Below are 21752 nucleotides of genomic sequence, written 5' to 3'. Positions count from 1 at the left end.
TAGTTACAGAAACTGCCATGCAAATGTAGTTCATGGACTTATAAACAGGAATCCAAGTGGGCGGCATGTCAGCAGGGGTGTCTGCAGTTATTTTGTCTACGTGACAAAACGTCCTCCTGCATTTCATTTTTATAAATGGTGATGATGATGATGATGATGATGATGATGGTGATGATGGTTATCAGTCACTGTGTGGTTTGGTGTGTCTCAGAACACCCATTCATTGTTGTGTTTGTCTGCGGCCTTTCTGTTGCTCATAATGGCTCCATTGAGAACATTTAGACTACAGACAGTGCTGGACAAATATTATTTATTATCATAATACTGTAACATCATGTCATCTTCCACTGAAGCTGTCACATCTGCATCAGCTGTGACAGCGCGGCTACAAAACAGAACCGGACATCACAGCTGGAGGACGGAGGTTCTGAAATTAATCAGAGACTGTCAAACTTCTTTTTAAACCATTTTCAGTCTTATAAAAATATTTATTTCTCTGGTGCCAGCAGTGTGACCAACATCTTAGACCAACATTTTAGGTTGAAAGCACGGCTTTGCTGTTAGGTGTCTCCACCATTTTTGCAAATGCAGAAAAAAACAGTTTCTTACACAAATTACCACTAGAGGGAGCCTGTATATCACCAGTCGCATGCATGCCACAGTTTGAGAACCGCTGTGTTTATTTTATCGAGTGCCTTATTTCACTAAAGAACAACAAGTGGATGCTCTCGGAAAGAAATATCCACCGACCGAGTTGCTTTCCAATTCTGTAACGAAATTCCAAAAGATGAACTAGACAACGATGGGAATAATGTGGATCAACTAAAGCGTTCAGTGTTTTTTAATCATAATTAAAGCCTAAAAGAATTATAGGATAGGATAATCAACCAAAAAAGACACATCAGACAGAGGTTATAAAAAAAATCAAATGGTTTGTAATCAAATGTAGAAAGCTGTCACGAACTCCCATAATGCACTGTGCACACGCTCTCCTCCACTCCACTAAGACACACATTAATTAGTGTCAGGACCATAACCTTGTCTTCTCTTTCTTCACTTTTCTCCTTCTCTCTCCCTGTCGTCACTTTCTAGGTTCCTGTGCCTCCAGAACTACAGGAGGTTGGGAGAGGGGTGTCCACTGGCAATTAACCATTCACATTCAGATTCACACCGACGGCCAATGTAGAATGAAAATGAGTGAAAAATGAACCCAATCCTTATTGTTATAACGTCTATGAGTGTAGATAAAAAAGAAGGCCTAAGGCTGAGCAGTATCTGAGAATAAAGTTACATATGGATTCAAGTAGCTTTGTTCAAAAGGAAAACTTAATAGTGAATTAAAACCAGACTGTGTAAACACTAAAGACTGTAGACACACACACAGTGGTGTCAGGTTTCAGCTCCTTTGTCTGATTTGGGGTAAAACATCCAAGAGAAGTAAAAACGTATTGACTTTAATATTAATGAACTGATTAAGTTAACAGTTTGTTAAGGTTAAAATTAACTGAACTGAACTGTGTTGCATTTTGTCATTTGCAAGAGCAGCGTGTGGGTGGAAGCTTTCAACAGCAAAACCATTGATATGGAAATATCTGTCTCTCACTCACTCACTCACACACACACACTGCCTTGTGTGCATAAGTAAACAGACAATGGCCCTATAAATATAAATTGCAGTCAATAGTGCTTGAATTCCTTTGCACTCGCCCAGCCGCTCACTTTCTCTGGCTCCCTCTCCCTCACCCTCTCCCTCTCCCTCTGTCGGTACACACCCCCAGCAGGTGCTTCCACTGGAGGTTGAGTTTGCAGTTGTGCTTTAGGCTGTGACTTTCAGGTTATCTGTGATTCCACAAAAAAAAAAAAAAAAAAGAAAGAAGAAAGCCTGGGAGGGTCTGAGGCCTCAGAGCTGGGGGCTCTGTGACATCATCAGGGGTGATTCCACACTCACCCATCTCTTGCTCAAGAATTGATCAGAACCGGAAAAAGAAACGAACCAGAGCTGCACCGCATCCACAGTCAGAGCATCCTTGTCACGGTAAGAAAGACGTAGACTTAGCCTCACATCGTGTCAGAACATTTTACTGTTTTTTTTTGTTTGTTTGTTTGTTTAACATTTTATTTAACTGGTTTGAAAAAAAATATTGATAACAACAGGTGACAGATTTATCTTACCATTCCTTTAAGATACCATCTTCAGGTCCAATCTCAGTGGTTGGATATTTATCCACGGCGTAATTCACTGTACACACAGTCGACGGTTTAAATTACACTAGAACCAATAGCCAGTGTGTTTTGGCAACCAGTTTTAATGAGGCTTTTTAAATGTTCTTTTATTATATTATTAATAAAAAAACTCAACAACAAAAAAAGTTTCCTGGTAAAAGGGAATGTATTGGAATTCTGTTTCAGATGACTGTGAATTCTAATATGACTGTGTTAATTGAATTGAATTGAATTGAATTGAATTGAATTGAATTGAATTGAATTGAATTGAATTTACCTGTGTTAAGTTTAGTTAAGGCATTGATCCTAAATACCACCAGGGGTTTGTGTACCATAGTTTAAGAACCACTGATGCAATAAATCAATAAAAAACACATATACATATACGTATTTCAATATGACAATCAATAACTAAAACTTGGTATATATACATATATATATATATATACAAAAGAACACATCATAGATCATAGTAATAGAAATAAAAATGAGTAATACGTAAAAACTGCTTCAGTTACTACCAACACCAAACTGCTTCTGTTTTCTAAAGTGGAAATAATGATGACTCAGTAAAATGAAATTGAAAAGGAAATAAAAGACTGGTGGATTATAGTTTGAGATCATCCTATCTGATCAGGACGACAACGTTACTTTTTTCACATGGAACATCTGAATGTTTTTTTTTATTTTATTTTTAAGTTCAGTAATTTTCCACACTGTCAACAAACCCCACCCACAATTAAAACACAGAGAATACAAAGAGCCAGTCAGAGTGCCTCGTCATCAGCGGCTCCACTGTGTAGCTGTCCAGTTAAAGTCAGACATAAATGGCAATACATTGGTGCAATAATTATAAATTAGTTATTCTATATTGTTCCTTCACATTAAAGCAAAAAGAGAAAATCAACCCTTTTTATATGACATTTGTACTAATTAGTACTACAGTATCAAGACAGTCTGGAGGGATATTCACATAGTACTGTCACCTGTACACAAGACACAGTTGCACATAATTATTGCAGCATAAGCTTTTAATTTGCAATTTGGAACCAGTGACTGAAACAATCGAATCCCCAGGAAAATGTTGGAACATATTTAATATCATCTCGGACCTGAGACGAATTGAATTGTTTATAATAAAAATAATATAATAAAAATAAAAACAAAAGAAGATGAAACAGTTTACCATGACATTATTATTAACCTTAACCTGTTTTTTCCCCTATTTGCTCACAATGCTCTTGAAAAATCCAGTTAAAATGAAAAGTCACACCGTCAACCTGGCCAGTTTTTATCAGCAGCTGAGATCATGCTGCAGCAGTACATGCCTCAGGCTCCTCAGTCACAGCCTCCATATCTTCACCATCATCACTGTCTTACGTTGATAACAACAGGTGACAGATTTATCTTACCATTCCTTTAAGATACCATCTTCAGGTCCAATCTCAGTGGTTGGATATTTATCCACGGCGTAATTCACTGTACACACAGTCAACGGTTTAAATTACACTAGAACCAATAGCCAGTGTGTTTTGGCAACCAGTTTTAATGAGGCTTTTTAAATGTTCTTGCAAAATGCCCATTGGCACTTTTTTCCCCCTTCATACTCTGTACATCAGTGGAGAAAACTAAATAACACTGACAAAATGATTTTCTTAGAGTGTAAAAACAGATTTTTAAAGCAAGCAAAAAGTCTTTGAACATAAAAAAATGATCTAAAACCAGTGGTCTAAAAACACAGCACATTAGATGTTTGTGATGATTTATTGTTTATAAGTGTATAACACAAACCACAAGGCGGCGCTACAAAGACTTACAAAAGTAAAGTTTTAAGTAATTTTATACTTTTAGCTATACTTTCTTGCTTGCTAACAGCAAAATGGTAATTTTATACTTTTAGCTATACTTTCATCTTGCTTGCTAACAGCAAAATAACATACATGATAGAATTGATCAGAATTTTATTTCAAGGCAATATGATCTATATATATATATATATAATATATAAAGGTTAGGATTGTGTTAAAGGAACATCTTTTTTTGTTTTGTTTTGAACAGTGTCTCCTCTTATCACAAGTGGGTCTGTTGAAATAATAATGAAAATCCTCCTTGTTTGCTCCGTGGAACAACGACTTCCTTGGAAGTTTTTAAGGTACCCAGAAGAGGCGATAACAAAAGACAACAAAACCTTTATGCCTTTCGCTCGCACAGCAAACAGTCGCGCATGGCTGAACGCGCTCTCACAGATTCAGACTCAACCAACAGATGAGCAGAGCATTCACGAGAGTTTGACATCAGACAGATGCTTGTTAAATTTCATCCACACAAAAAAGCAAAAAAAAAAAAATTTACTTAATCTCTAACAGTTGACCAGTTTAAAAAAAAGACAGAGGGACACTACAGAAGGGGTCATTGGTTCTGGTAGTTGTATAAAATAGTCATCAAAAACTAAAACGTGAGATAAAAAGCTTCAGGGATATCTTCAAAAAGTATGTGTTTGCATTTAGAAAAATCCAAAATATACTGTAAGAAAGGGGACGAAACATGGACTGAATGATAATCAATATAAAAGTTCACACCAGGAACTTCACACCCAGTCCTGACCATCCTCATAAAGAACACTGAAGAGTCGGTTCCCAGCGTGGACGCCTGGAGTCCTGGCTCCTTTCCTTTTCGGTGCCGCAGGCTGACTTTGCTGAGTAAATGGAGCAGAGTCTAATTCTCCTAAAATGAATATCAGCGTCTTGACCGTTCTCATTTAGAGATCAGTCAGAGTCTTAATCCTTCTCCCCGGGGGGCTGTGTTTGTGTCCTTTTTTCCTGTGCCCCCTCTTCCTTTGGGAAGAAGGTAATATGGCTAAATTTGCTTTGCTAATGGGCTTAGCGCAAGCTGTTGCAGAGTGGAGTGAACACACACACACTGCAGCCCAGGCCGACATACCAGGAAGCTTTAATCTGACTCCTGATGGAGTGAAGGGGAGAGTGGGTTATAGTCTAACACCAGATAAAAGAGAAACGGGGAAGTGGAGTTTTACAGTGGGGGAAGTCAGAGGAAGGGAAGGGGATGGTAGGAGGGACTTCATGTGCAAGGCTGAAGAAGATAACTTGATCTTTGGGTAGAATGATTATATATATTTAGACCATATTTGAAGCATTTGAATAGAATTAGTCTCGATCACACCGAGTCAAAGATCTGTTTAGAGACACGTCATCAAATTTAGACAATAACCAACAAGTGGTTAGAGCGCCTGCTGGTGGTCATATTTTTTCCTCTCTCTTCTTATTCTTCTGCTGCTTCACCTTCTTCTTTATCACCACCTCCATATCCATGTCCTCCTTCATCACCTCCATACCTCTTCCTCTTCACCTTCACTTCCCATCTATCTTGGTCTTGTGCCTTTTATATTAAAATCAGAGATCGTGATCATCATGGAAACCTATATTCTGTTTTCAATACAAACGCCATCAAGTGAACAGAAGTTAAAACCAAGAGGACCCAAGTGAACAGAAGTTAAAACCAAGAGGTGGGATTAAAATAATCCCATTGTTTCCTGTTTTACAGTCAATCAACACACTTGTGTGATAACAACAACACAGACAGCGGGTCTTGTCCATTATCACCAGCTTTTATGACACTAACTTCTTTAGTGTCTCTGGGAACATGTGCACAGTGGGAGCACACTTGGCCAGTGGCATCAGGCACCGATAAACCCCAGTGTGTGTGTGTGTGTGTGTGTGTGTGTGTGTGTGTGTGTATAGGTGTGTGACAGCAGCGTGCCTTCCTCCCATATGCCAGCTGTGGCAGCTGCACATCATGTGTTTATGTGTGACTTCACCCTGAGATTACAGCACTGGTGTTCCAGCTGATGTCCATAAACGCAGACGTACAGTGGGCAGTTTCCTAAGAACACAAACTTATCGACTAGTCCTTCAGGAGAACAACGGAACTACAAACTGCCTACATAAATCTTGTAAAGGGAAAAAAAAACATTATGCTGATTGGAAAAAATAAAAAATGAATAACAAGTGACTTTAAGGGCAACAGTTAATTATCGCTGACATGCATGGGTCAGAGGTGGAGGGTCATGGACCAGAAATGGCCCTCTGAATATGAGTTTGAGAGCATTCACTTCAGGCTTGCAAGAAGCTAGAGCCACGGAGTAAAGAAATGGTTAGACGATGAAGAGTTCACCTGTACACCACAGGGTCAGACTGTCAGGGAGGCCAATGGCATGGCAGGAAGCAGGCAGGAAAATCATAAAAAAAAATCATTAAAAAAAAAAACTCACTGGGTCACAGGAAGACAATGCATGGACATCACAGGGCATGAACACAGAGCATAAACTGACTCGACTCGACCAGAACAGCACAGAGTGAGGGAGAGAGGTATATATACCCAGGGCACCAGGTGACAGGAGTGAGACTAATGACAGAGACACAGGTGTGTGTGATGACACTGATTACCCCACACAGCAGGACCAGAGAACAGACAGATCTGACACATACTGTTCATGTTCCCATTCACACCACAGGTCAAGTCAGCGTGAACAGTGAACCAAGTCCTGCTTGTTTTTAGACTGTAAAGTGCATACATTTAAATAGAAGGTTTTCTTGTTGTCTTTCACAGGGAATACAGAGACACTTGATTTATGAAACCTAAGGTTAGGGCCTATTTCATGAAGCCAAAAATGACTGAAATATTGATGCAACGTAATTATCGTATTCCAAGGGAAGAAAATGTCAGCTTTTGTTCCAATTTTACAAACCATGAATTATGCATTTGAAAAATTGTCAAAAGAAAAGTCCACTTATATATCCTAATAAAGAAGCACTCACTTTTTGACACTAAGTAAAAAGCAGCCATTGCTGCTTCCAAGGCCAATTATCCTCACCCTCACCTACTCAGTATGCCACAGAGTGGTGCAACAGGTGGTAAAATGTGTCTGCATAGAAACATCTGTGTTTGGTTCAGAAATTAAAACCCTGGTTTCCTAGTTGACCAACGTCCATTTGATTAAAATCTCCAGCTGACAGTGGAGACAGAGAGCTGCGGAGACGGCACCTTAAAAGCCACGGCCGGCCGCGGAGCTGCTTCTGTTCTCAACATGAGGCCCCAACCTCCCAAGAAATCAGCCATTCTTAGCCACTGACCCACAAATAACAGACTCAGTCACATCCAGCTGACCCCACGGCTGTCAGTGCTTCTAGTCTTCTGAGAGTCATTTTCTCGGTGTCTCCATTAGACGCTGAGATATTGTGGAGGTTTGAGGAGCCCCTCAGTTTGACTGAGGACTCTGGAGGATGACAGGATTTCACCTTGGGCTCTGACAGCTTTTCTTCACACAGCTGCAGTTGCAGGTTTAAAAGCTGAAAACATGTTTTTTTGGGAAGAATATATTTAGTCTTGGTATTAAATCGATAGATTGTTTTTTTAATAATATATATGTAAATATTTATCCTGTGACATGAAATTTGAGCAACCGGTTGCTTGTTGTTCTTTTTTTTAGTGATGTCCAACTCAGAAGACACAGCCTATGGGCCGAGGATGGGTATGACAGGCGAGTCCCTCACAGCTTTGGACCGAAGTAGAGGCTCTGCAGAAACCTGGGACATGGAGACCAAACCAAATGTGGAAACTCTGGAGCGAGGCATGTCGGGTGTCTATCTTTCCTGTTTCGACATGCTTCTCACAGAAGATGCGGCCTGGCTGGTGAAGGTCTCCGAGGCCTCCTCGGTGGCCACTGTGCCCATGATCCACATGGAACCACGAGAAGAGCCGGAACAGTGTCCCGTCATCGACAGCCAGGAGCAGGGACTGTCCCCCGGGCTGGAGGGTCAGGAGGAGGAGCGCTCCCTGGAGCAGGTGCAGAGCATGGTGGTGGGAGAGGTGCTGAAGGACATTGAAACAGCCTGCAAACTGCTCAACATCACTCCAGGTAGGCTCCGTCACACCTGCTGCCCTTTCTCAACGTTCATCTGGGCGTTAACAGTTTTACCGACTTACGTACAAAGAAACATTTGTCAGTTATATCTGTTAAAAAAAAAAAAAAACAATCTTTAAAGTAAACAACATGTCTTCCATCCCAAAATGCAACCTTTTGTGGGGTATTGATTTAGAGAAGCCAAAGCCAGCAGATCTCACTCCCAGAATCAACAGTGAGTCGTGTGGGCAGCCCAGCCCGGACAGGTCTGCTCCATCATATTCCCACTGACTCAAAGCTGTGTTTGCCTGCTCCAGGATCTGTTTAATCCTGACCTTTGCATGAGGTTTCTTGGCTTGTGACAGTGAAGCACACAGTATTAAGGGCGAGGTCTAGTCGTGCTCACAAAGCAAACACACGGAGCATAATTTATGGTCAGGCTTTTTTTTTTTCACGCTATCCGTCATAAACTCTCCAGTCATTGCTTCTATTGATTAGATCTGTGGGGCAATTAAACTGCTGCTGCCCTGTGTTTATTCAAGGAATATATAACATGTGACAGCAGATAAACAGACTGTTTTCCTGATTAACTTCATAGAATTCATTGGACCAGCGACACCAGACCAGGTGGATTTTACTGTCGTGGCAGCAGGCGTTCTTCTCACCGTATTCTCCATATCTCAGTTTTTTCTCTCTCCCTTTTCTTATTGAAGACCCCATAGAGTGGAACAGTGGAAATGTGCAGAAGTGGCTGCTGTGGACCGAACACCTGTACAGGTTGCCCCATGCAGGAAAGTCCTTCCAGGAGCTGACGGGAAAAGACCTGTGTGCCATGAACGAGGAAGAGTTTCGTCATCGCTCGCCACAGTGTGGCGACACGTTGCACGCTCACCTGGACATATGGAAGTCAGGTATGGGTGTGGTATTTATTCAGGAAATTAATCACTTCATTCTGCACTTGCCTCAGTGACTCAGTGACATGTTCTTGTCAGCGTGTTTGTGTACATGTGGCCGGAGGTGGAAGAGTTCACTCAGAGTAAATAATCATCTCTGTTGTTTTTGAAGCTGCCTGGATGAAAGAGAGGTGTTCAGCTGGAGACAGCAGGAGCACAGGTATGGTTATCAAAAATGAACGACACACAAACAGCAAAGACAACATCCTGTTGATGTCTGGTTGTTTCGCTGCACTCAGGCAACGAGAACCTCTGGTCTGAGGCCGACTCTTCCTGCTCAGGTCAACCTATCCATCTGTGGCAGTTTCTCCGAGAGCTGCTGCTCAAACCACACAGCTACGGGCGCTGCATCCGGTGGCTCAACAAAGAAAAAGGTTCAAACACCATTAACCATTATTATACAATAAAGGTCAAGGGAATAGGAAGTGAGCCACAATGTTTGAGGATGAATATTTACTCAGATGTTTTTTTACCTCACTGCTGCTAAAGATCATGTGACCTGTCTTTCAACATTTGGAAATTCCCAGACAACTAAAAACATGGATATAATAAATATTTTTAGTCAAAACCATTAGACTATAAAACAACAACATAGAAATATTGAGACGAATTAGAAAAACAAATGAGTGAATAGAATTACTGGCAGACTGATGAATATATGTGCAAACATAAAAATGAACTGTTGTTAAAATGTTGATTTCTCCCCGTCAGGTATCTTTAAAATTGAAGACTCGGCCCATGTGGCCAGACTGTGGGGTCTGAGAAAGAACAGACCGGCTATGAACTATGACAAACTGAGCCGCTCCATACGTCAGTACTACAAGAAGGGCATCATCCGTAAACCTGACGTGTCTCAGAGACTGGTTTACCAGTTTGTTCACCCGGTATGAAGAGGAGGAGGAGGAGAAGGAGGAAGGAAGACAAGAACATATGCACTGACCAACCCCAATGACACACACTTGGACTGTCAACGCTGAAGACAGCAGACAGCTGCTGTATGTATGGAGACGTATCTGTGCCTGTGATGAGAGGAGTGTGGATGCTGAGGCTTTTTTTCTGCTGCAGAATGAAACCAATGATTAAAAATCAACAAATAACAATAGTAATAATAATCCACAGTGCCTTTTATTTGCATATTCTGCCTCTTTGCCTCTCTGCCCCCCCCCCTCCCCCCCCACTCCACAGTTTAACTTCTTATTTACAAGCACCAGGAAGAAAACAGTCCATTGTTCCTCTCATTATTTTAATTGCACTCCTGTGTTGCTGGTCTCTGTTTGAGTTGGAGCCAGTTTTTCTGCCTCAGATGAACATGTGGTTAAGAATCATCAGCTCTTCTTCTTTGGGTTTGGTCCCGGTTGTTGTCCTTTTTAACGTGGGCCAAATCTGTGGATCCTTCGATTATGGACTGGGTCTACAGTACTGTTTGATTGTGAGGAAGGATTCATTGTTTCTGTTTCCCCTGTCTCTGTACCTGTGACTGTCCCTCAGCGTCCACCACGCGCTCCTGTTGTTTACTGTAATTATCACATGCTAAGCATTTCAACAACTCCTGTTTGTTTCAAATAAAGAGATTGGACGATACAGTCAAATAATGAAATGCTTGAACACAGATAACACAGAGATGATATGCAAACATTTTTTTCCAGTGTTTGTGTCTGACTGATACCCATCACATCTGCTGTCTGTACCTGCAGATCAAGTTCTGTGTCCTCTGCACACTCTCTATGAAATATAAACGCTCTGGTGACTGTATGTTTGGTGACACTCTAAACATGTAAAAGCCACGCAAAAATGCTAAAATGCTTTTATCATTTTCTACGCCATTGGGGAAACGTGGGTATTGCAGGGAAAGGCAGGAGTATAATGATAATAATGATAATAAATCAATTATATAATTTGGAAAAGTTAAAAAAGCTAAATGGGCCACATTCGGCCCCCGGGCCTTAGTTTGCCCATGTCTGCTCTAGACAAAAGTCCAGCTGACTATGGCTTGTTCAGGTCTGTTTTAAATATCCCAAGCTTTACCATGAGTGCAAACAGCAAGACATATTATTTTACAAGATTTGGGATAATAGATTAAATCCATGTTGGTGCACAAACAGTAATTTATTCATTTTTTTATATTTATCTTGTATTGATTCATTCTCTTCACGGTTGGGCAGGCAGGTAATCAACCGCTCACAGTTTCTGTTCCAAACAATATGTAATCAACCGCTCACAGTTTCTGTTCCATTTCATTTTAGAGTGATCACTTAACCTATTCCAACCTGGCAAAAACCTCAACACAAGGCAGAACATGCCATACAGAACAACTGAACTAGCCGTAAGGCAACAGCGTGAACCTCTGTTCCACCGCATATTGAACCTTGTTTCACAATGACTCTTCTTTGACCAAACTAAACACCATCCAGTCACAGCTGAATAGAAAAAAATAGATTTCCAAGACATCTATTATGACATGTCATGTTATTTTATTTATTTTGGAGGGAGTATCATGTGGACACTTAAATCAAAAGGACGTCTCTTAAACTTTGTCATTCCATTTAAATAACTGGGTTTTGTTTTCTACCCACGTGCATCCTCACTAATTTACTGGCAGGTCTTTAAAACGTCCTCTTTCCTCCATGTTCACACCCTTCAACTTTCTCTTTCTTTACTCCTACTGCTTTCATTTAACGGTTTGGTGGATTAACAACTCCCCTGTTAATCCAAAGACATAGAAGAGAGTTTTGCCTTAAAAGCAAACAACACCTGAACTTTCAAAAGAATCAACTTTACCTTAATAATTAAGTTAAGTATAAACACACACCTGTTTGGTGTCCTTCATAAAGGTAAGGAGCCAATCCAAACCCAGCTTCACACACACAACTGAACACTTCAAATGGATCTGGATAAAGTTACTCATGCTACATGTGAATTGACACTTGATCTCTTGTTTCTCCTCCCTGCTAACTGTTCAAACTTCTGACATGTTTAAGGATTTGGCGTGACTGCTCTGTGACTGAGGTAAGCCACAGGGTGAAATGTCTGCCAAGAGAACACAGCCTGGAGCTGCATCCAGCTGTTCAATCACACAGATATTAAAAAAGCCTTTGTTTTTACTGCACTGACAGGTGAGGTGAAATCATCCCGGCACAGGAGGAATAAGGTCCACAGGCTGGGGTCAAAATGAAAAAGAAATAATTCCTTTTTGTAACAAAAAGGCCTAGAAGTGCAAAACGAAGAATGATTTTAATAATAATAATAACAATAGTACTTGACAATCAAGTTGTACCATAATGAATGGAATCTTATTGCCAAGCAGTCATTTCCAACTGGCGGCCCGCGGGCTGAATCTGATCTGATAAACTCTCTGATGCGGCCCATGGCTGGATACCAAAATTGTGAAGATCAAAGAGGAAACATTGTGTGCTCTATATAGTTGGTGACCCCTGGTTTGAGGCATATACAATTGTTATCACATACCTTGCAATAGTAATATATAATAATATATAATAATACATTATTAGCTGCTTTACCTTAGCCTTAGCTATCGAGAATATTTGCTTAATTATAATCCCTAACCTAACTCTGACGCAAACCAAATAAAACTCAAAGTAACTCTGCAGTGTACTCTTCTTTGAAGTCGAGTATACTTTAACCAAACAAACAAACACATTTGCTTGCATTTGAGACAACATGTACTTATGTTGTGGTAGCTGTGTATCATCAGGCTGAACCTGTTGTTGAGAGCAAGTTTGTTCTGGTGTTTAAATATCAGCAAAAACTCACAGATACAGACTCACATGAGTGAGTGTTGTCATTATGCGGTACACTTTACAGGTGAAATATTGAATCCACTTGAAAGTGAAATTGTGCAAACAAATCTTCAATAAACAAACTGCAGAATTTAAAATTAAAATGTGTTAATCCCAGTTATATTTAAATAGCAAGTTTTGAATGTTGCACTTGTTCATCTTTGACCTCTTTGACCCTGAATAGTTTTCAACTCCATCACAGGGCCACGTATAGAGACAATCAAATTTTCACACTCAAATTCACACCTCTTGTCAATTTAGAGTGAATTGACCTAATTCTTATATTTGGACTTTTGGAGGAAACTAGAGAGGCTGGAGAAAACACATCATTATACCCAGGAATCAAACCAGTGACCTCCTCACTGTAAGGCAAGATTACTAACCCATGGAATGATGATATTGATATTTAAAGTAAAGCTAATTTCAAGTATAAGGCTTACATTTGTGAGCATTGTTTTCCTATTTGGATCAAAATAAATTGCCAATAAAGTGTAAGAAAAACATGTATAATATAATTAAAAGATGTTCATGAAAAAATGTTTTTATGCCCTACTGAGGATTAAAATGTTTAAATATCAAACCTACTTGTAATATATTTGTCTCAGACTTCCATAATACATGCATCAGGAAGTATAGAATAAATTGACTTTAACAAAGTAAACACAATGACCTGCGGTCAGAACTGAGCTACTGCAGTAGTTAAATGCTGCAGTTTGAAGGCATGTTGATTGAGGTTGTTTTACAGTAAAGGTTGACTTAGTGCCGTCCACTGCAGGTCATAACCTGCTGCTCTGAATCACTTCTGTTTTCCTAACAGGTGGCACACGTTTGATTGAAGCAGCAGATATGACCCTGCTGGCTGCAGCCTTACAGTTGGATTTTATTAATACTCTAACAGAGCGAGGGAGGAGGAAGTCAAACACGGCGGGATCATAAGTGTTGTGGTTAAAAATACGTCAGTCTTAGTTTTACTGGTAAGTTAATCGTACAAATGTACTAGGTGTACTGTAGGTACAAGAGGGGGAAAATGCTTTATTTGTCACTGTCTCTTCACATACATGTGCTCTGTCAGTACTTTGTAGTGTACACTGTGACACGGTGCATCCACGACAGCACACCTCCAAGTCCACACATAACTAAACTTGCCCAATGCACACACACACACACACACACACACACACACAGATACACGCTGGAGAAATTACAATTACACTAAAGCTTGAACACACACACTGAGGTGAATAAAAGAGGCACCAGCAGAACGGTGTATACTGTTGGGGAGGAGTGCTGCGCTGACTCAGTCCAAACAGTAACACAGGCTGCAGGTGGTTTTCTGACAAATTATAATTTAACTGGTGTGACATCAACGCAGCAATGTGAAGCACTAGATTTCACAAACAGTTGAATAGAAGACATGCTGAGGAACAGAGATCGATCAAATTGTTGGTACAAGGTATCAGTTGTAGGAAAAATACTGACTCAGGAGTTCAGGAGTATTTAAAATGTGTGGATCGATTAACTTTAACAACCAGGCTTCTGTAAAAAAAATAAATAAATAAAACAATTAAAAGTTGTGGGGAATATTTTAAGCAGTTCTACCAAAGCATGACTTCCACACAAATGGAAGTTCCTATTCTTCCTGAATAACGTCAACATGGTGCGACTCAGTCATTCCAACAATTCCCAGCACCAGGACTTTAAGGACGATCAAGGATGACAACGTCATGATTAAACCTCAACGGTCTTAACTGATGGTGAAACATGGTGACGTGATTTTAACTTCACTCCCAACTTGACTCGTCCGAGAAAAACAGACTCCACAAAGACAAGTTGGTTGATTAGTTATTAGCGCCATCTGGTGGCTCTAAAGGAGAACGTCGACTTTATGGAATAGACCTCTCAGATGGAAATAAATTAACTTCAGAGACTTTTCCTACAGTATGTCAGTATGTCATTTACACCCATACAGCCCCAACACAGAGTCGGATGCACTCGCACACGTAACGCTATGTCAAGATAAAATAAATTAAAATGGCTTTTTAAAAACACTTTCTAAAACTGTGGCTAGATCTTACTGTCACCAAACTTCTTCTGCATCAGTTTGAAACAATTTAACAAAAAAATGTTGTTTTGCAGCATGGTTCAAGAGCTGGAAGACCAACAACTCTGGTTAGATTCCTCGTTTTGTAGAAGTCATCTATGAAAAAGATTACACTTCAACAACAGAGTGAATTCAGGAATATATATTTGGTCTGAGGCTGGACTTTTTATTCTTAAGTTCTTTTTGGGAATATTTAAGGGACAAAGTATAAAATAGCATTGGTTCTGGTATGAATGAGGACCAACTGTTAAATCAATACCTCATAATACAAATTCAGATAATACTAGTCATTTTCAGCTTTTTCTCTGACATTATTTTAATTAACCTTGGTGACACAAAAAAATCTTCCTACATTTTTTAAAAATGACCTTAAAACATTTCAGAATTTTCCTGTTAAGAAAAAACAAACAAACAAATGTCATGGTAAAAGAGAATAAATAATGTAGAGCCTGTAAACATGAATGAGATATATGGACTTCTAAATGTCAAAAAACTTTCCAGCGCCCACATCCCGCAGACGCCTCAGAACAGACCCGTCGATGCCCGTCACACTGAGGTGACAGCCTCTCTTTCAAACTTGGCACTTAATGATAATTAAGTGTAAGAAAACCCACATGGTCCATGCCAGTGGAGACGATTGGACGCTTAATTACCGGACACACTGACATATCATCAACAGTCATCCATCTGTACTTCTTCATTCATATGAAAGCATTCACAACATACAATATACAGTATGTTGAGTAGAAAATATGTCATAAGCAAATCTCTCCAAGATCTACACCTGTTGTCCAACTTTCAACGGCCCACGTTAACCACAAGGTATTCTTATGCACAGTTTTCATTAGGCTGACTTTTTCTGTGGAGAAGTAAAACAAGATTGACATATTTAATAATAATTAAAAAAAATCATCAAGGTCATCCCACAGAGGCCAAAAGCATGTCTATGATCACTGTTGCATCAGGAACCGTGTGCTCCACTGATTTTCTGGTTATTTTTAGATCTAAAAGAAAAACTGACTTCAGTGAAGTACTATTCAGGTCGACTAGTGGACACTGGATGCATCTGCAGGGTGGATGTTTCAAATTTTGTTTTAGTGCACGTCTGGCCTGAACTTCTTACTTTTTCTAGCATAAGTTTGGCTGTTGTTTCTCTGCATTTATTATGCCCTTTCAAAGTAAAAGCTTGATGTAGTAATAGCGAAAGAAAAAAAAAAAAAAACAACAGCTCAAGCTGTGTTTACCATTTATCCCAAAGTGCCCTCACACAAAAACATTAAAATTAGGGCTGTCAAAATGAAGGCATTTATTTCTAATACAGTCAATACACATGTCGTCAAATACACACTGTGTGGAAATTTTGGAAAGTTAGTTTTACAGAAGCTTTAGCTTAAAATAGCTCACAGCTCACAGACCCAATTGTCAAATGATTCATGAGGGACTGTAGAGTGGTTAATATTGTCGAAGACAACCACTTCACCTGAGTTTTGAAACTCTTGACACGCCATCATCAAGAACCACAGTAATGACTAAACATTACCAACTCTGGAAGCTCAGTTTTGAGTTATCTAATTTTCTGTCTTATTAACAGATTAGTCAGATATATGTATTTAATCATGATTGGTTAGAATTAATCGTGATTAATCATGAATAATCCACAGCACCTCTGTGATCAATCAGATTTTTTAAAAAGTTTGACTGCCCAAATTTTAATGAAGAAAATATTTCTGCACAGTTTATCTCAAACACGTAGCGAGCACGTACCAGCTCTGCCTCTCAGACAGTGTAAGTGGCAGCACCATGACATTTACATCACTTATGGCCATTATTCCAGGGCTAAAAAGACAGACAAAACATGTCCAAAGAACACAGCGGACCTCAAACAAAAACGCTTTCATGATTCGAGACGACAAGGCCCTGCAGATGTCTCCACTGTGGACCGTAGACCGACAAAGACACTGTTTGACTGGTAATCAGCAACATTCTATAACGTAAACTTAAACAGTTGTGTGTGTTGAATGGTTTTACAGCACTGCATGGATGAAGCATTCACACATGCCAGTCCACATGTTGATGTTCCTCTGCAGCATAAACATGTAATCCATCGCTCCACTGTTTCTTCTGTTTCTGTGGATAGAGCCTTTGGCTGGGAAAAGGTAGTCATTAGTCAGTATAAAACAAATGTCCACCCCCCGCCATCTTCTTCAATAGTGTCGACTCCCTGATCAACCACCATGGAGGGGAGCATGTCTGTCATTCTAGCTCTGATCGAATGGATATGGTCCATGAATACCCTGGAAAATGGTAGAGAACAAACATTAGAATGTCATGTGCAAAAGAAAAAAATCTAGTGTGGTTTAGTTAGTTAAGTTAATTAAATTAATTGTGTATATAAAAGCAGTGATAGGCTGACAAACGACAAGTTCAATGACGGTAGAGAAGCTTGGAGATGTTGCTACGTTACATGATTACAACAGCCACACCTAGAGGCAAATGCAGTTGTTTACACAGAAAAGTAGTAGCTGAATTCCACGTCCACGTCAACCCAACATTAGATTCTGGCTGAAGTACAAGTCAACTATGACCCTGATCAGACAACTGCGGATAACATAGTTCTGTGTCTTCAGTGTTGAGGACACAAACGCATCATCTCATCTTCAGATTGGATCACAAAACCACATTCCTTGCGGTGCATGAGTGCGTCCCAACCTGGCTGTGGGACAAAAATGTCATCAATCACTGCTATCAGTTTGGACCAATTTGGACACACCCCACCATTCAGTTCATCTGTCAGAATCAGTGTGAGTTCCTGGCTGACTACCTGACACAAAGACAACCCACACTGAAGATTCGACACATTACATTCTCTTATCTGTGTCTTCTGCAGCTCACAAAGACACGTATTTAAAATTAATTGCCCCAATAACACTCAGGGTTTCTGTTATGTAGGCCGTTCAGTAGGGGTGGCAGCTACTTAATTATTGCAACTGCTACAGAGCTGAGAGAGAGACAAAATAATAATCTACCTGTGATAAATTGTGTTAAATTAGAGAGACAAAATAATAATCTACCTGTGACTTTTACTAAAATTTAAATTTGGGATGGCTCAACTTTTTCATGTTACTTTCATGTTACTGGAACCTTAACTTGGACAATCAGCCGATACCGATATCTATCCGATACTTTCTTTTCTCCACCTGCATGCCACAGGCTAAGGTGATAGTGTCTTTGTTAGGACATGTCGCGCAATAGATGTGAGAGGATCGCATTTTTAAAAGCACTTTGGACAGTCATGATGTCATGCAATTTCATGTTTAAATAAAGAATGTAGCTTAATAGTGTCACGCTATTGTCCAAACATAATCAACTGCGATGATCCATCACTGCTGCTTTAAAGAGTCAAACGAAAACACAGAGACTAAGATTTCAAAGATGTCTCAGCGGACACAAACCATGGAAAGCACGAACCAACAGGTAGAGACAGATGACCTCCTTTGAACCAATGCAAATTGATAGGATTTTTCATTCAGTTCCCATTTATGAGCCACCACAAACTACAACATTGGTTCTAAAAACTATGTTATTTCATTTTCAATCTATGATGACTGTTGGTAAAAATCATATTTTTTTGTTGAAGCAGACACAAATGTACAGGACAAAGACACTGTAGCACAAAAGAGACTTCTGTGGTGGGAACTCTGTATAGATGCTTTCAATGGGTTTCTCAAAACACACGTAAACGTGATGGGGATAGAAATAGTAACCCTCAGAGATTACTTAATTTGTCAAAAAAGTTGTCATTTCAGACCAACATGAAGCAAAGAGTCTGGTATTTAACAGACAGTGAGTATCAGAATTTACCAAAGTATCTGGACAATAACAAATATCCAATTACCTCCATGACATCTGTCAAAGTAATACAAATTGCCCCATACATTACTTTTCAATTGACAGCATACATACCTGACCATATGTCACAACAGAAAGATTTGTTTGCAGTCCATTAGAGGCCCTATTTACAGCATTATGAGACAGTCCATTCTGATCTTGCTGGATTGGCTCTGGCGTCCGATCCCAGGTACCGCCGTGATCTCTGGCATCAAGTTTGTTCTTCTGCGGCGATGCAAAGGGGTTGAAGTCTCCCTGCACGTTCCGTTGAGGCTGGGTGTTGAATTCAGTCTCAAAGGACGAAAGCTGCTGGGTCACGCCGAGGAGGCCTCCGACTTCTACACTGAGAATCACCCAGATAACATCTGCAAAGGCATGGATCACGGCTAAATATTCTGTCTGAATAACAACATTTAAATCTTTCTACCAATGATCATGAGAATAACATAAATTAATCCCAAATTATTTCTTACCTCCGTAGAACAACCCGTTGGCTGTGCACATTCGCCACTGACCCTGATACATGCCAGGATTTGTGGGACTCCGCATTTGCACACTCACGTCGGATATTTCTTGGGGGTCTAGAGATTTCACCATGACTGTGTTTACATGTCCAAACTGATCCCCTCCAACGTACTTCAGACAAACCCCCGGGGGCCATGCCTCTGCACCTATAGCATATAAACCACAGGTCATCTCACAATGAAGTAAAGAAACTCAAGATGAAGGTAAGGTCTAAAATGCGACAACTTTTATACCAGTGTTCTGTATTCTCCAGGTCTTTGTAAACGGTGTATCTGGAGGGACAGACTCTCCTTCACCAATAGTCACATCTTCAACAAAGGACATGGAGGGTGTATTCACAATGGGACTTTCAAAGTCATAATATGCACCAATAGCAGCCTGAAGGTTCCTGTAAAAACAGAAAGGTTAAATCAAGCTACCAGGAGCTGACAATTACTGAGCACAAGGTCACAGAAGAAGATATTTGAGGATATTGCTGAACAGTGTTACAGTGGCACATTGACACAGACGTTAAACAGAAAGGTCACTGGCTTGTGTCATGTCTCAGACTAATGGCATTTCAATATGGAGTTGCATGTATTCCCTGTTTTGTTGGGGGTTCTTTGTGGGGGCCTTGATTCCCCCCACAATCCAACATGCAGATCAGTCATTAGCTTGTGTTGTAAAGATAAGGCTGCACAAAATATAACTTTTTATCCACAATACACTGACTGCCAGCTTGTCCAGAACATCTGGGATGGCTTCAGTTCTTCTATTAGCAATAAGGAAAAAAATCAGTAGGTTGTATTTATTTAATCCTTTTGAGAGTCACTTCCTCCTTTATTTACTCCTAAAATGTTTTAATTAGACTGGTATAATTCAGTGGGGGGCTGCAATGCAAATACCTGTCCAATCAGGCCAACACGAATTAAAATGAGGACTGGTATCAGCTGATCAGAGACGCTTGTCAGCTGCTCATAGTCGTTGATCACGACTGGTTACGTCATCAGGCTAACGTGAAGTGGCAGCCTCCAGTAGTCTATTCCTCTCAGGAAGCTTTGCAACCGAAACCATTATGTAACAAGGCTAATAATCTACACCGAGGTTCCCTGTGCCCAAATTAGCCTTCGGACGAGTTAGTTTGCTTGCTCTATGTTGTTTAGGTATTTCAAGTGAATGAAACGCACGATCTAGACAAACTTTAACGTTTCACTTCCGTTTTCACTTTAACTCAGAGCTGGGAGTAAGCTGTCCTTCCTCGTGTCCTCTCCTCTTTGCTGGAAAACAGAACGTTTAGAAAACGCCTGTTTTAACGCCTTAACGCGTGACGTGTAACCGTTTCAACAGCTTTAATAAGAGTCATGTTGCTGGTCAACAGAAGGCCCCTTAAACACCCCCATTTACCAGTTGGTCATGTCCAGGAAGAAGGCGCAGCCGGCTGGATTTAGCTGGAAACCCAACAGTCTCTGAAACTCCGAGATGAGGACGTCCTTGTCCGTGGTTCCCATGCAGCTGAACTTCTGCATGAGCTCCGCGTCCACGTCCATATCTGTACCCTCCATGGCCGGCGGGCGTCCCGCGGCGGAACGGGTTAGTGCGGGAGGAAGGGAAGGAGAGTGGGGGTCTTCTCTCTCAGTTTAATCGGAGGCCTTGTCCAGCCATAACAACCAGTTTAACAACAACAAGCGATAGTGCGCATGACACGAGCAGTGGGACGGTGTATGACGTCGTGCGCGGGCGCAATCTCCTCCAATCAAACAGTGGGCGTCGACGTCATCTGTTGCCGTTTGCAGCGATCTTTTCATTGGGTTTTCATTTAACCCTTTAAACCCCAAAGACTTCCAATTGGGGGACTTGGTGGGGGTCTTGGTGAAGCACTTTGCAAACACAGAGTGAAACAGTTTACCTACCTATGGAATATAATGATGTCGCACATCAAATAAAACAGCAGAACTTGGGCTACAAGACTGAACAAACCATTTTGCCCACCCCAAACACAACTCAAATAACAAGTTAATATATTACCGCATACTTTGGAAAAGGGAACAATGTGACAGTGCTGTTTGTGGATTATAGCTCAGCCTTCAATACCAAAGTGCCCTATAGGCTGGTTACTAAGCTGAGTGACATGGGGCTTTAACATTATGGTCTGCCAGTGGATATACAACTTTCTGTCTAACAGACAACAGGTGGTCCACGTGGGGTGGCACTCTTCACCACTGGATTCACTCAGGGCTTTGTACTGAGCCCTCTGTTGTATGGCTGTGTATCAAACAACAACATGATCAAGTCCGTGGATGACACAGGAGTCGTGGTTCTCATCTGATATGGAAATAAGCAGAGTTACAGGTTAGAGGTCAATCACC

At 40.5% G+C, this 21752-nt stretch overlaps 2 protein-coding genes across 3 annotated transcripts; one reads left to right on the top strand and one right to left on the bottom strand.

The window, feature by feature from the left end:
* Window positions 1–1629: 1629 nt before the first annotated feature.
* spdef (SAM pointed domain containing ets transcription factor) lies at window positions 1630–10685 on the top strand. 2 transcript variants are annotated; one of them, XM_008320946.2, is made up of 6 exons: window positions 1630–2035; window positions 7730–8158; window positions 8857–9054; window positions 9209–9256; window positions 9336–9470; window positions 9808–10685. In XM_008320946.2, the coding sequence occupies exons 2-6, from the start codon at window positions 7732–7734 to the stop codon at window positions 9984–9986; spliced, it is 987 nt and encodes a 328-aa protein (XP_008319168.1). In that variant the 5' UTR covers window positions 1630–2035; window positions 7730–7731; the 3' UTR covers window positions 9987–10685. The 2 variants fall into 2 exon arrangements, with proteins under 2 accessions (XP_008319168.1, XP_024916253.1); XM_025060485.1 differs by lacking the exon at window positions 1630–2035 and adding an exon at window positions 5752–7580.
* A 4454-nt stretch (window positions 10686–15139) lies between these two features.
* On the bottom strand, window positions 15140–21706 carry ilrun (inflammation and lipid regulator with UBA-like and NBR1-like domains). Its single transcript, XM_008320945.3, has 5 exons — window positions 20791–21706; window positions 19641–19795; window positions 19356–19553; window positions 18958–19247; window positions 15140–17288 (listed from the first exon to the last, which is right to left on the bottom strand). Exons 1-5 carry the CDS (start codon window positions 20946–20948, stop codon window positions 17253–17255), a joined length of 837 nt encoding a protein of 278 aa, XP_008319167.1. The 5' UTR covers window positions 20949–21706; the 3' UTR covers window positions 15140–17252.
* Window positions 21707–21752: the final 46 nt, after the last annotated feature.

This window comes from Cynoglossus semilaevis, chromosome 11 (assembly GCF_000523025.1).
Source record: "Cynoglossus semilaevis isolate Cse_v1.0 chromosome 11, Cse_v1.0, whole genome shotgun sequence".
Classification (NCBI taxonomy): domain Eukaryota; kingdom Metazoa; phylum Chordata; class Actinopteri; order Pleuronectiformes; family Cynoglossidae; genus Cynoglossus; species Cynoglossus semilaevis.
The sequence above is the reverse complement of the archived record's forward strand: the minus strand, read 5'-3'. Positions and strand labels throughout refer to the sequence as shown.